At 39.7% G+C, this 14663-nt stretch overlaps 3 protein-coding genes across 3 annotated transcripts; 1 reads left to right on the top strand and 2 right to left on the bottom strand.

Annotated features, from left to right (window-relative positions):
- Nucleotides 1-310: 310 nt before the first annotated feature.
- Nucleotides 311-1349, bottom strand: LOC104715628 (blue copper protein-like). Its single transcript, XM_087463999.1, has one exon. The coding sequence runs from the start codon at nt 1277-1279 to the stop codon at nt 311-313; it is 969 nt and encodes a 322-aa protein (XP_087320125.1). The 5' UTR covers nt 1280-1349.
- Nucleotides 1350-4340: 2991 nt separating this feature from the next.
- LOC104715627 (blue copper protein-like) lies at nt 4341-5421 on the bottom strand. The gene has a single exon (XM_010433020.2). It carries the CDS (start codon nt 5352-5354, stop codon nt 4386-4388), a length of 969 nt encoding a protein of 322 aa, XP_010431322.1. The 5' UTR covers nt 5355-5421; the 3' UTR covers nt 4341-4385.
- A 3102-nt stretch (nt 5422-8523) lies between these two features.
- LOC147938978 (uncharacterized) lies at nt 8524-9492 on the top strand. The gene is made up of 2 exons (XM_087465825.1): nt 8524-8746; nt 8795-9492. Exons 1-2 carry the CDS (start codon nt 8524-8526, stop codon nt 9490-9492), a joined length of 921 nt encoding a protein of 306 aa, XP_087321951.1.
- Nucleotides 9493-14663: the final 5171 nt, after the last annotated feature.

Here is a 14663-nt window from a genome sequence, read left to right as displayed (position 1 = left end):
GACCTGCACTAAATCCTTTGTGATATACACCGTTACGGTTTACAAGGCTCTCCGTTGCTGCTCAGAATCTAACACATGGATATGTGGAACATGTTCATGTTTACGACTTTATGGACATTCAGAATTCTCATAATCAAACTAAATAAAAACGTTGAAGATTGAAGAAAATATAGAAGACAAAATTTAAACGAAACGATTTATTTCAACCACTAAACAACTAAAACAAAAAGAAACTAAAAAAACTCTTAATTAATAACACCAAAAAAAAAACCTTAAACTAATAAGTTCCATATATAAGTGATCCGAATGCTTAGTGATGAGGTCTGAAAATGCATAACCAGGGCCGCCACCTGCTGCAGCGGTTAATAGGTGAGAGCATCTTGGGAACATCAGGCAAAATAACGTCTTCGGTTGATGTTTGCACCGTGACTCGAAGCTTAATGCCAGCCTGACAAAGACCGGTCTTTAAGCTTACAAAATAATGCACTCCTGGTTTGGTGAGCTTAATGAGATCGTGTCCCGTCTTGTACACAGCTACGGTAGAATTTGGTTCACATGATTTGAAGTCAAGATCATCGCTGAGTTCTCTAACGTCGTTGAGTTTGTTGTTGTATTGGAAAAAGAGAGTATCTCCAACACGAAATTGTCTATCTTTACTCCACCTGTAATAGTAGTAACTGTTGTACACGCTCCATCCTTTAGAATCACCTACCTTGTAGATCTTTCCTCTCTTGCTCGGGGGTGGTGGTGGCGGAGAAGTCGGACGTGGCGGTTCATGGTTCATGCTCGGTGGTGGAGGAGGAATCTGACGTGAAGGGGCATGGTTCTTGCTTGGTGATGGTGGAGGAGCCGGACGTGACGGTTCATGGACCTTGCTCGGTGGTGGTGGTGAAGGAATCGGAGGTGACATGTCATTGACGACAAAAACGTCATATTTAAGTCCCGAGACGCGGCATTGAAATTCATTTGAGGTGATGAAGTAGTGATGTCCTGGTTCCTTGAAGGTTACAACATCGTATCCGGTGTTGTAAACAACTTTAGGAGAAGAAGAATTGCATGAATCATACTCTAAGGCGCTGGAAACTTGAGCGACGTCGTTGATGTCTTGATCGTACTCAAAGACGAGGGAATCTCCGACGTGGAATTTCTTATGTTCAGCCCAAGAGTCGTCCTTGATAGTCCATCCATAGTCACCACCGACTGTGTATAGTTTAGCCGAGGTGCAACTCAAGAGAAACATGATCACGACCATGAAGCCAAAGATCTTCTTGGTGACCATGATTCCGATCGTATGAATTGGAAGCAAAAGACAAAAAGATCTCTAAACTCACAGCTCGCTGAATGAGAAAGAGAAGTATGGATGAATGTGTTTGGTGAAAAAAGAAGTCACGTATAAGCTCTATTTATAGAGTTTCACGATCCCTAAATCCCTAATCATAATCCTTGTCTTATTTGGATTAAGTTTAGTTTATTTCCTTTTTGTCTCTTTATATTTCAAAACTTTTTCTGATTATGCTATAATTTTTTTTTAGTATAATATAACGGAATATCTTATCTTATTTTATAGAATTACAAATTGATATGTAATAATCTTAAAATAATCTTAAGATTAAGTTTACTTTTTCTTTTTTTAGGATTAAGTTTACTTTATTTCCTTTTCTATAGATGAATCGAAGTTAATTCTAATTTCTTTGTTTGTGTATACATCATACTATATGTACGTATGTTGTTCCTTTTGGAATTATATTCACTTTTTTGCAATCATCTACTGATTAGGTTTTATTTCTTTTAGTGACTTTCTTATTTAAGGGCTTGTCTTGTGCATAAATTAAATAAAGTAATGTTTTCATAATGAATAAAGTAATGTTTTTTTTTTGTCATAATAGGATTAATATATTAAATGGATAATAAGATTTATAAAATGCTGTGTTTGATCGTACATACCTTTTTCTTTTGACGACTACACGATATCATATTATACATACTTATCGTTTCAAAATCTTGTATAGGCTAAAAATAACCATGATGAATTTTTATTATTTAAGAAAAAGAAAAAAGAACAAAACAATGATGAGTTCCTGATCAATGGAATCAAATACACATCGAATATTAGTGTTTTTGATTAACAAAACAACAGATAGTGGTGAAACTGAGTCATTGTTCAAACCAAGCGATAAACATCCACATAACTTTATATTACGTTCTGAAAATTAATTACACTACAATAGCTCAGGAGAGTATACTGTTTGTTCTGGTTATTGGTTATCTACTCATGACCCACCTGATAATGTCCCTGCCTCAGTTATCCCACATGGTTCCATAGTTCTGAAAAGTCAAATATGGAAATTGAAGATTTTATCTTAAATTAAACACTTTCTCTGGAATGTTTTATCCAAATGGATGGGAACATCAACAAGATTAGATTCTCGTTGGGTATCTATTTACAAAGTTTGTCGACGCTGCAAACGATCGGAAGAATTAATTAATCACATTCTTTTCACCTGCTGTGCATCTCAGTTGTTTTCGAATTTGACAAATATTCCTCTGCCTTCTCCATTCCATTTAACAAACCTGAAAACTAATGTTTCTACTTTGTTAGTTGTGTACAATGACAATTCGATTTCACAGAACTTAAAATCTTACCCTTCTGGCTCATCTGGAATATATGGAAATCTCGTAACAATTTTATTTTCAACAATGTTCCTGAAGATCATCAACACAGCCTACAACAATCCAAGGGTGATGTTTCGGAATGTATTAATGCTACAGACGCCCACATACAAAGTTCTTTTCCAAGAATACAGTCACATGATCACCTTTGGGTACGACCTCAAATTCCATTTGTGAAATGCAACTTTGATGTTAGTTTTTCGGCGGTTTCCAACAAAAATATGGGAGGATGGTCGTACGTGATTCCTTAGTTGTTGATTCATCTTGGGGATCAGGTGTCCTTCGAGCCGCACTATCTCCACTAGAAGCTGAAGCGGAAGCTTTACTGTTTGCTATGCAACAAACTTCAAACCTGGGCTTTGACAATATATGTTTTGAAGGCGATTGTAAAACATTGATTGATGTTGTCAATGGTCACTTGATGGACGTCTCCATTTATAGCTTGCTACAAGATATTAAAATCTGTTCGAGACATTTCCAAGTGGTTCGCTTTGAATTTTCACATCGTTCAACCAATGAAGTAGCACATTTGTTAGCATAACTAGGCTGCCTTAATACTGATTGTGTAAATCCTCATGTATGGATGATCCTTAATACATATTTCTATATTGATTGTGTAAATCCTCATGTATGGATGATGGAACCTTTGTATGTTGATAAATTTTATTCTTGATAAACTTCATTTCGCTGGAAAAAACTCTATATTACCATTTTTCTTTGTCAAAAAACTCTATATTACGTTCGTGTCATCATATATATCGAGATATCACATTATATTCTTGATTCACTGTTTTAAACCGATTCAAGGAGATCTAAACGACAATTCTCTCTTTATATATTTCATAACACTATATATTTGGTCTGTTATGAATGAAAATATATAATGTTTTTTACACTATTAGAAGAAAATAAAGCTAAAATCAGCCACTCCTCTCCATCACTTAGAACCCAAGCATAAAAAAAAAAATAGTAGATAAAGTAAAAAATCATATATTAATTAATATTTTCTATCATTATCTTCAGAAATTTATTTATTTATTCAAAATTAGATGATATAAATGAATTATTTCTAAAATAATAAATATTTGCTATCTGAAAGATGTTTCTAATTAGGTTTTGGTCTTCATTAAAAAGAAGCTATTCATTAGTAATTGGCCGTTTCTTTCATAAAACAACATGCATCAAGATTAATTTAAGCGCTCTTTGATTTTCTTTAACTCTTGATTCGAGTTTCATTATGGCATCTATAATTGATAAAAAGAAAAAACAATATTGTTTAACTTTCATATTGAATCGTTAGTGGTGTAGTATTCACTATTCACGATAATTACAGAAAAAGTTAAAACGAAATATTTAGTAAGCCAAATATATACTCCTTGCGATAAGCACGTACGGAATTAGATAAGAATTGCCCATTATATAATTCATTGAGGCATCCTTAATTGACTAACTAGTCTTTTCGTTGCAGCTTAGAATCTAACACATGTACGACAATGTAATTATATGGAACATGTTCACGTTTATGACTTTATGGGCATATATTTCACATGATCAAACTAAGTAGAAACGTCAAAAAAATTAAGAAAAATATATGAAAATAATTAAACGAAACAATGTATTTCAACCATTAAACGACTAATAAAAAGAAAACCAAAAAAAATTAATAAAAAATCTTAAATAACACCAACAAAAACCCTATAAACTAATTTGAATGCTTAGTGATGAGGTCTGAAAATGCATAACCAGGGCCGCCACCTGCTGCAGCGGTTAATAGGTGAGAGCCTCTTGGGAACATCCGGCAAAGTAACGTCTTCGGTTGATGGTTGCACGGTGACTCGAAGCTTAATGCCAGCCTGACAAAGACCGGTCTTTAAGCTTACAAAATAATGCACTCCTGGTTTGGTGAGCTTAATGAGATCGTGTCCCGTCTTGTATACAGCTACGGTAGAATTTGGTTCACATGATCTGAAGTCAAGATCATCGCTGAGTTCTCTAACGTCGTTGAGTTTGTTGTTGTATTGGAAAAAGAGAGTATCTCCAACACGAAATTGTCTATCTTTACTCCACCTGTAATAGTAGTAACTGTTGTACACGCTCCATCCTTTAAAATCACCTACCTTGTAGATCTTTCCTCTCTTGCTCGGGGGTGGTGGTGGCGGAGAAGTCGGACGTGGCGGTTCATGGTTCATGCTCGGTGGTGGAGGAGGAATCTGACGTGAAGGGGCATGGTTCTTGCTTGGTGATGGTGGAGGAGCCGGACGTGACGGTTCATGGACCTTGCTCGGTGGTGGTGGTGAAGGAATCGGAGGTGACATGTCATTGACGACAAAAACGTCATATTTAAGTCCCGAGACGCGGCATTGAAATTCATTTGAGGTGATGAAGTAGTGATGTCCTGGTTCCTTGAAGGTTACAACATCATATCCGGTGTTGTAAACAACTTTAGGAGAAGAAGAATTGCATGAATCATACTCTAAGGCGCTGGAAACTTGAGCGACGTCGTTGATGTCTTGATCGTACTCAAAGACGAGGGAATCTCCGACGTGGAATTTCTTATGTTCAGCCCAAGAGTCGTCCTTGATAGTCCATCCATAGTCACCACCGACTGTGTATAGTTTAGCCGAGGTGCAACTCAAGAGAAACATGATCACGACCATGAAGCCAAAGATCTTCTTGGTCACCATGATTCCGATCGTATGAATAGGAAGAAGAAGAAAAAAGATCTCTAAACTCAGCTCGCTGAATGAGAAAGAGAAGTATGGATGAATGTGTTTGGTGAAAAAAGAAGTCACGTATGAGCTCTATTTATAGAGTTTCACGATCCCTAATCATAATCCTTGTCTTATTTGGATTAAGTTTAGTTTATTTTCTTTTTATTTCTATAAATTTCGAAACTTTCTCCAATCTTTTTTTGCTTAGGTTTCAGTTTTGTTTTTTAATGTAACTAGGATCTCACCCGCGCTACAGCACGGGAGAATATTTACAGATATATACGACATATAAACTTTAGTATAATCAATTATATTAAATCATATATTGTGTAATGAGTTTGAATAAAATAGTGGAATGAAAAAAAATTGGCAATATCAAATTTCAATGAGCTTATATATCAAATTATCTCCCTTCTACCAACAATTATCTTATCTCAGCCAATATGTCTCTCTTTCATGCAATGTTTTTAAACCCGGACCGGATCAGTCGGTCAGACCGGTCCAATTGTGACCCGGTAGACTTTCCGGTCCGGGTTACCTCTAAAAAACGGACAACTAAAAACCCGCCAAAACCCGTGAACCGGTGGTTGAACCGGCGGGTCGGACCAACAGGTCAGTATCAAATTAAAATAATTTATTTTTATCACATTTCAAACTCAAACTAAATTAAAATTAAATGTTGTTATTTAATGAAAAATTACTTAGTTATTTTATCTAATCATTTAAAAAATTAATTTTAGTTGTTTATATTTAATTATGTATGTTTAGTTCATATATTTATAGAAAAGTAGATGTTATTATATTTATAAAATGTAAACAAATCAATAAACTAATTGACCTGTGGTTCAACCGATCCGATCCGACCGGTTGACCCAGTGACCCGAAAAATTTCCGGTTCACCTTCCGGTCTGGTTTTAAAAACATTGCATTCATGCAAAAGAAATTCCAATCATCGGTCTATATGTTATACACCAAATTTGTTCTTAAATTTTTTGAAATATATGTTAAGGGGCATAAAAATATAGGGTAGTGAAATGTGTTTATCTGTCAAATTGAAGCACATAAAAACAAAAGCTACATTCAAATTTGTATTTTTATTATTATTTATAAATCTATATTATTTTTGGATACGTTCAAATTAATTTTTGTTTCCAAGTTAAACACAATCTATCAACAAATCATAACCAAAAGAAACTAAGACAATTGGGTATTGGATGATAAAATAATGATATTCGTCGTGTTTTGCTGAGAACCCTCAGTTTCATTGAGAGTCTCTCACTTACCCATACCCGATGGGATTTTCAGCCGAAGACAAATTGCTTTGCCGGAAAAATGCAGCTCTGGGTTGCAAATTCTTTGGGATATCGAGATATCCAAAATCTTGCTGGGACCATGGATTTCGGGAGAATATTTTCGAAATATTTTCAAATCTTTATCAGAAGATTTAGCCTCTAAATCTTCACCACCGTGGGTATTAGGGTTTTTATCAAAGATTTCTGCAAGTTGAGGTCGGGTTCTTCCTTCTTCTAATGGACGCAAATCTGAGCTTGGCCATGAAAGAGATGTCGATTGAAGATGATAGCCCTGTGATTCTAACGGAGGAATGCAATTTTGGAGCTGCAGTGGAGTGCAAACTAAGTATGGTGGGGAGATTGCTGAATCCGGAATGTCAAAAGATGTCCAAGATGATAATGAAGATGTCAAGGGTTTGGGGAGTCTATGAGAGAGTCAGAGGCATAGCACTGTCCCATGATATGTTCCAATTCATTTTCCAGTTGGAAAGTGATTTAGAGAGAGTCCTGAAGATGGATTTTTGGACCTTTGATGAGTGGGGCATGATACTGGAGCGATGGGTGGAATCGCCACCGGCAAACTTCCTCCGTACTTTTCCACTTTGGATCAGACTTAGTAATATCCTGGTTAATTTTCTCACCATCAAGACAATCAAAGCCATTGCGGGGAGGATTGGCTATGTGAAAGAAGTTGCTTTTGATCAGGAAAGGTCACAATACAACGCCTTTGTTCGGGTAAAGATTATCTTTGACGCAGCTAATCTGTTGGTCAAGACTAAATCGGTTCAGCTTCCCAAGGGTGAACTTGCGATGGTAAACGTTGAGTATGAGAGAGTACGCAAATATTGTTTCCATTGCTTGAGGCTGACTCATGAGAAACAAAGATGCCCTTTTTTGATAAAGGATACGAGAGGTACGGCTGGCGGAATTGAGGAGCGTTGGAAGGGCTCGACTAGAGATAAACGCTTTCCCAAGGATTTGCCGAATGCAACTCTACCTTTTCTGACACAACAGACCTCACCTGGTTGTCAATCACAATCCAACATCGTGGTCCCTGAAGTCTTAGCGGAGATGCAGAAATACTTGTTATCAGGTGATCCGTCTTTGGCAGGTCAAAGGGAACAAATACTACGGTCAACTTTGAACTCTATACCGGTGTTTGCATATCTTCAAAACATGCTTGCAGACTCGCTTCAGGCACATGCCACTACTAAGGAGACGGAGGATGGTAGTGGTGGCTTATCCCAGAGGAGAACAGTACCAGCTAACCTTGGTATCAACAAAGTTAATCCTGCGCTGCAAATGCAGGATAGATTGGAAATGGATCAAGCTGGCGCTGCAGGTTTCTGTGTTGGTATATCTACTAGAGAGAGTGGAAACCGTGCTAGTAAAAAGGGTCAGAGTCAGAAGAAGTTGTCATCCTGGAAACGAAGAGCAAAGGAAGCGTCTGTCATTTCCTCTAGTGATGCTGTCGGTCTCTTAGGAGAAGCTCCAGAAGGAATCCAGAGTGGCAATTTTGCTAAGAGGAAAGCATTAGAGGAGGGAGATATTTCTTCTAAGTTTTTAAAGAGGGATTCAGAGGTGGTTCACACCACGGTTGAGAGATGCTCTAATTTAGAGACACAGGGTCGAAGTAGTGATGCAGCTTGTGAACAAGGTCTGAAGGGTGAGGCTGACAAAACGGATTTGGTGGTTTTCCAGAAACCATCCAGTACTCAATGAGTGTACTCAGTTGGAACTGCCAAGGAATGGGGAGCACCTCGGCAGTTTGACGTCTGAAGGAGATACGTCGTGAGCATTATCTGGACTTTTTGTTCCTCCTCGAGACTAAAAACTCCATTGATCACGTTATGGGAGTGAAAGAGTGGATGGGGTATGATCAAGTGCACATTGTGGATCCAATTGGATTAAGTGGTGGCTTGGCTTTGTTCTGGAAAGATCTGTACCGTGTAGAGATTCTGCAGTCTGATACACGAGTGATTGATACCAAAGTTAGTCAAGGCTCCATGGTTTTTTATATCACTTTTGTTTATGGAGATCCAGTGCGTAATTTGAGAGAGGAGGTGTGGGAACGTATCACTCAAATTGGTATACGGTGAAATGAACCTTGGTTTCTTACAGGTGATTTTAATGAAATAATGGATAACTCAGAAATATTGGGTGGACCGAGGAGACCTGAAAGTTCTTTCTATCCGTTCAGAACTATGGCGAGAAGCAGCAGGATTAAAGAAATCCCTAGTTCTAGAAATAAACTCTCTTGGGGTGGTAGAAGAGAAAATGTATGGGTACAATGTCGGTTGTATAGAAGTTTTGGGAATAGTAAGTGGTTTAGGCTGTTCCCGCGAAGCCACACAGAGTATTTAGACCTTATGGGATCTGATCATCGACCAATAATTACAAGATTAGTTGGTGAGAGCACAAGGTTTAAAGGTAGGTTTATCTTTGTAAAGCGGTGGATCAACAAGCCGGAAACATTGGAGATTATCAAAGAGCAGTGGGCTTTGGAAAATGGCTGTCAGTGTAAATCAGTTCAGGGTGGTCTAACGCGGTGCAGGAAGGCTATAGCTAGATGGAAAAGAGAACATCCTTCTAATTCTTTGACACAAATTCAGCATTTGCGTAAGGATCTTGAAGAGGAGTCTACAAAGCAGTTCCCCAGCTTCCACAAACTACGCCAAATCAAATGGGAGCTTACATTAGCGTTTATGGAGGAAGAGAATTATTGGCGATCTAAGAGTCGTGAGTCATGGCTTCAGGCAGGTGATAAGAACAAGGTGTTCTTCCATGGTGCGGTTACATACAGAAGGCTCAAGAACTGACTTAACTCACCAACTGACAAGAATGGGTTTGAATGCTTTGAGGAGGGTTCGAAAGGTAATATTGCTGCGGAGTATTTCATAGAATTGTTCAAATTCTCGAAGCCTGATAGTTTTGAAGAGTTATTGGAGGGTATGGAGCCAAGAGTTACGGAGGAGATGAATCAACATCTGATGGCCCCGGTTACAGCTCAAGAAATCAAAGAGGCTGCCTATAACATCAAGGGTGACAGCGCTCCAAGAGCAGATGGTTGGACAGGGGCCTTCTTTCGAAGGTATTGGACAGTAGTGGGGCCTGACATTGTCACAGAGGTCAGGAGATTTTTGCAACTGGTAACTTACATCAGGAATGGAACCATACTCAAATCTGTCTCATCCCAAAGAAGGACAATGCGAATAACATGGTGGATATGCGACCAATCAGCTTATGTTCGGTCTTGTATAAGATTGTCTCCAAGGTCTTATGTACGCGGTTGAAAAAGTGTCTACCGTCATTGGTTTCAGAGACTCAGGGGGCTTTTGTCTCGGGGCGTCTTATCTCAGATAATATACTCATTGCACATGAGATTGTACATGCACTTCGCACACATGCTAAATTCAACTCAGAGTATATTGCCATTAAAACGGATATTTCAAAAGCCTACAACAAAGTTGAGTGGGAGTTTCTCAAACAATTGTTGACCAAGATGGGATTCAATGATCAGTGGGTCAAATGGATTATGATGTGTGTTACATCTGTGACGTACTCGGTTTTAATAAATGGTAGTGCATTTGGTTTTGTTAAACCAGAGAGGGGGATCAGACACGGGGATCCTCTGTCTCCTTTTCTTTTCATACTATATGCAGAGGCTCTCATACATGTCATGGAGAAACGGAGATTACAGGGAAAGCTCACTGGGTTCAGCTTTAATGAGTCATGCCCTGTAGTTCAGCATTTACTTTTTGCAGATGATAGTTTGCTCATCTGTCGTGTAAAAAAAAGAGGAATGTGAAGAGATATTGTGCTGTTTACATCTGTATGGGAAGGCATCTGGCCAACAGATCAACTTTGCTAAGTCCACAATCACTTTTGGAAGCAAGACGCCTGCAACAGTTAAAACAGAGGTTAAACAAATTCTGGGGATTACGGCTGAAGGTGGGGCAGGCTCATACTTAGGATTACCAGAGTGTTTTTCCGGCTCTAAACAAGCTCTCCTGGCCTTTATTGGAGATAAGCTCAAGAAACGGTTGTATGGTTAGTATGCTAAATCTCTATCGCTGGGAGGTAAGGAGATATTGTTAAAGCCAGTGGCTATGGCCTTACCAGTGTATGCCATGTCATGTTTCAGACTGAGCAAGAACTTGTGGCGGAAAATCACAAGTGCTATGTGTGAGTTTTGGTGGAGTAGTTGTTAGGGGAAAAGGAAGATAGCATGGGTTGCGTGGTCCAAAATGTGCAAGTCCAAGTCCGAGGGTGGTATGAGTTTAAAGACCTGGGAGATTTCAACCAAGCTTTACTCGCCAAACAGGCTTGGCGCATCTTAAATAATCCGGACTCATTGGTAGCTCGTTTCTACAGAAGTCGATATTTTCGTAAAACATCAATTTTGACGTGTGGTTCGGGTTCGAGACCATCCTATGCGTGGAGAAGCATCCTCCATGGTCGAAACTTGTTAAAACAAGGATTGATGAAGATGATTGGGGACGGAGTGGATACCATTTTCTGGAGAGAGAAATGACTTTTTGAGAAACATCCAAGAGCTCCCTACCGATTACAGTCCTTCTTCAATATGAAGTTGAGGGTGTCAGAGCTGAGGACTCCAAACAATAGACAGTGGGAGATAAACAAGATCAATGAGTTGTTTCCACTTGCGGATGCTCAACAAATCCTGGCTATGGGTATTGAGGAAAACAAGAAGGATCGGTTCATCTGGCCTTATACGCCATATGGAGCTTACACGGTCAAGAGTGGGTATTGGCTAGCTCGCACATTACCGACACTATATGTCACTCGTCCACAAAGTGTGGTGAAGGTGGAGGGAGTTCAAGCTAAGGTTTGGAACCTTAAGACGGTGCCAAAAATCAAAACCTTTTTGTGGCGCATGTTGTCTGGGGCTTTAGCTGTCTTTGAGAGATTAGCATCAAGAGGTTTAATTATGGACTCACGATGTGCGGTTTGTGGATATCAGGAGGAGGCAATCTGTCATATGTTATTTGCCTGCCCTGTAGCGAGACAGGCATATGCTTTAGCAAATGTGCCTTTGCCACAAAATGGTTTCTCCGATGAACTGCATTTATTGGCCTTGATACAAGAAGAGAGAATTCCTGAGGACATATGTAGATCAATCCCATGGCTTCTGTGGGGCATATGGAAATGGAGGAATAACTTTGTATTCCAAGGCAAACAAGGCGATATAAGAGAACTGGTTTTGAAGGCTTTCCAGGACTCTTCTTAATGGATGGCAGCTCAATCATATTCTCGTAATCTAGGTGTAAAATGGGAGGGGAGAACACCAATCATGGAGGTGAAATGGAAAAATCCGATGGTAGGTGTTGTTAAGTGCAACATTGCTGCGTCCTGGCACAATAGCTCATCATTGATTGGTGGCGCATGGATTACGAGAGACCATCGATGTAGTGACCCTCACCAAGGGGTAAAAAAATTCAAGATGAAAACCCAAGGTCAAAGGACCAAATGAGGAAGCCAGAAGGAAGCTTAGAAGAATTGCTGAAGAAAGGTCCGAGGAAATTTCATCCGCTCGACTAATGACCGCGATGGTCGTATCGCATCGACCGATCGACCGAAAGATCGACCAATACCCGATGGTGTCCGACTGACGATCCGCGAACGATCAAAGACCGCGGATCGACTAAGCAAGCAAATTTGGGAGATAAAAGCTTCTTTCTCATTAAGGAATTAATCAAGGATTAATTTCCCAAAGTTAAAGATTAAAAAATTCTTGGTGGAGGGTTATTTTAATCAAAAAAAGTTAGTGGAGATTATTTTAATCAAGGAAGCTTAGTGGGATTTAGTGGAAATTAAGAAGTGGTGATTAAGGTGGCCAAGTCATGCGATTTTTCACCAAAGAAATCCTAAGGAAGAAGTGGTGTTTAAGGAGGCCAAGTCATGCCATTCTACACCAAAGAAGAGGAGTGGATGCGAATCAAGCCAAGTCTCATTAATTTTTGCCAAGTGATTCAAGGGGAAAGAAGTGGGCAACATTGAGCCAAGTCATGAGCGCATATGCCTTACAAAATTTTGTGGCAAATAAAGGACCACTCGCTCAACATCAATTGGCGAGTGCCACCGCCCAACTTTTCTATAAATAAAGCTCTCCACTCTCTCATTTCCGCACAAGACATAAGGGGGTAAGGAGAGGAAATTTTTGAGAGAGAAAGAGAGGGAGAGCGAGAGAGAAGAGAAGAGGGAGCGAAGTGCTGCGCGAGTGAAGAGAGGGAAGATAAGAAGACGCAAGACTAAGACTATCGACTACTGACCAAGGTTAGATCGAGAAGGAAATCGATCCTAACCAAAGAGGAGATCCAACTGTGCCGCGAGTATAGCTTCATCAAAGCAGACCGATCGTCGACGGTATACTGTGAGTTCAGGCACATACTTTGCCGGCTTAGATGGGAACTAAAGATATCCATCTAGTGCGCGGTTTGCATGGATCATTTAGATGCATTTGCTTGAATTTCTTTTATGTCTTTCTTGTTTAAATGCATGCGGGGTAAGGTTATGCCGGTTACTAGTTCGAAATGTTCTAGTAACAAGGGCGATAACTAGTTAAAATACATGAAAACTTATGAGTTTGAAAACCATATAAACTCAAGTATTAATTTTGGTGAAGTCTTAAAGCATTTTAGTCCGCGAGAAATTCCGGCTAAGTGTTGTAAGACTTGGTATTGCAGTCCTTCCCATTCTGTACCACATGCAGCCACGACATGCAACCCATGTTCGTGTGTTTGTAGGGTTGGCTACGAAGAGCTCGGAGGTTACTGGGCTTGCTACCCTGGCCGAGGCTCTCTACACGACGGTGTGGCTTTAAGTGAGATCTGATCGCATGCCTTTGTGGTTGCGATTCGGGGATTCATGAGGGGTTTAAGGACATGATGCATACCGGGCCCTAGTAAATGTGAACTTGTTTAAAACTTTGTTTTATTTCAAGTTAATTTGTGCATGTTGTTGTGTAGTATTGCTTGTAGTTGCAATTGTTTGTAGATTATTTTTGCTTAGCTTCAGCTTCCGCATATGATCTCTGATTGCTTGTGTGTTGTGTGCTTGCTTGTTTATGTTTATCTTGCTTGCTTGTTGATTGATTGCGCTTGCATGTTATTGTTAATGTTTTGGGGATGGGGAATTGGGGTTTATTTTGTTGCAGGAACCCTGAGCTCACTAAGTAATCTTAGATTACTTATGATAAATATTTTGTGCTGCAGGTAACCGTAGAGGGAACTAGAGGGCATGGTGAACGATAGGACTCCGGAGTAGTTTTTATTTTTTATTTTGGTGTCTATTGTAAAATTCAAAGTATGTTTTGTTGTGAACCAAACTTTGGCAGTAAGCCTTGTCGATCTTTTGTGTAAAAGTTGTAGTAAACTCCTTTTAAATTTTAATGAATTCGGTTTTATCTTAATCGTGTGAGTAGTGCTGATATGGGCTTTGTCCGAGTCAGCACAACACACGGCGTGTCCGTAAGGTTGCAAAGCCCAAAGGATGTGTCGTGTGGACGGGAACCTCGTCGACGGACTGGCCAATGGGGCCTGATTTGTTCTTGCACCCGGCCGGACTGTTGGTGCGTGTTCTCATAGTGGCGTCCCGGTGCCATCCAGTGGCCTGCGTGGTCATAGAGCGGTTCGGGGGCGTTACAATCGAGGTGAAGTTCTATATCATGCTAGACATGCACTACAACCCACAGAATCACATGTGCTAGCTTTTTTGCGATGTTCCTTGTGGGCATTAGAGGCTTTGCATACTTTACATGTGGTTCGGATTGAGGTGGTGTTGGATAATACTTTGGCTGTTGAGGCTATAAACAACACAAAGGAGTGGCCACGATATGGGTTCTTACTTCGGGATATCCAGAATATACTGTCTAGTTTTGCTTTCTGGGAATGTCACCAAGTTGCGGTTTCACCAAATAAGGTGGCAAAGGCAATCGCTAATAGTGTCACACGTGATGGACGCCTGCAGT

The sequence above is a fragment of the Camelina sativa genome, chromosome 9, assembly GCF_030686135.1.
Source record: "Camelina sativa cultivar CO46 ecotype springtype chromosome 9, ASM3068613v1".
Lineage (NCBI taxonomy): Eukaryota > Viridiplantae > Streptophyta > Magnoliopsida > Brassicales > Brassicaceae > Camelina > Camelina sativa.
The sequence above is the reverse complement of the archived record's forward strand: the minus strand, read 5'-3'. Positions and strand labels throughout refer to the sequence as shown.

What these genes read in the sequence shown, in the direction of transcription:
- LOC104715627 (XM_010433020.2), bottom strand. Translation starts at nt 5,354, where the DNA reads ATGGTGACCAAGAAGATCTTTGGCTTCATGGTCGTGATCATGTTTCTC.
- LOC104715628 (XM_087463999.1), bottom strand. Translation starts at nt 1,279, where the DNA reads ATGGTCACCAAGAAGATCTTTGGCTTCATGGTCGTGATCATGTTTCTC.
- LOC147938978 (XM_087465825.1), top strand. Translation starts at nt 8,524, where the DNA reads ATGGGAGTGAAAGAGTGGATGGGGTATGATCAAGTGCACATTGTGGAT. An exon ending in GAGAGAGGAGGTGTGGGAAC is followed by an intron (nt 8,747 to 8,794) that starts GTATCACTCAAA and finishes GGTTTCTTACAG; the next exon opens with GTGATTTTAATGAAATAATG.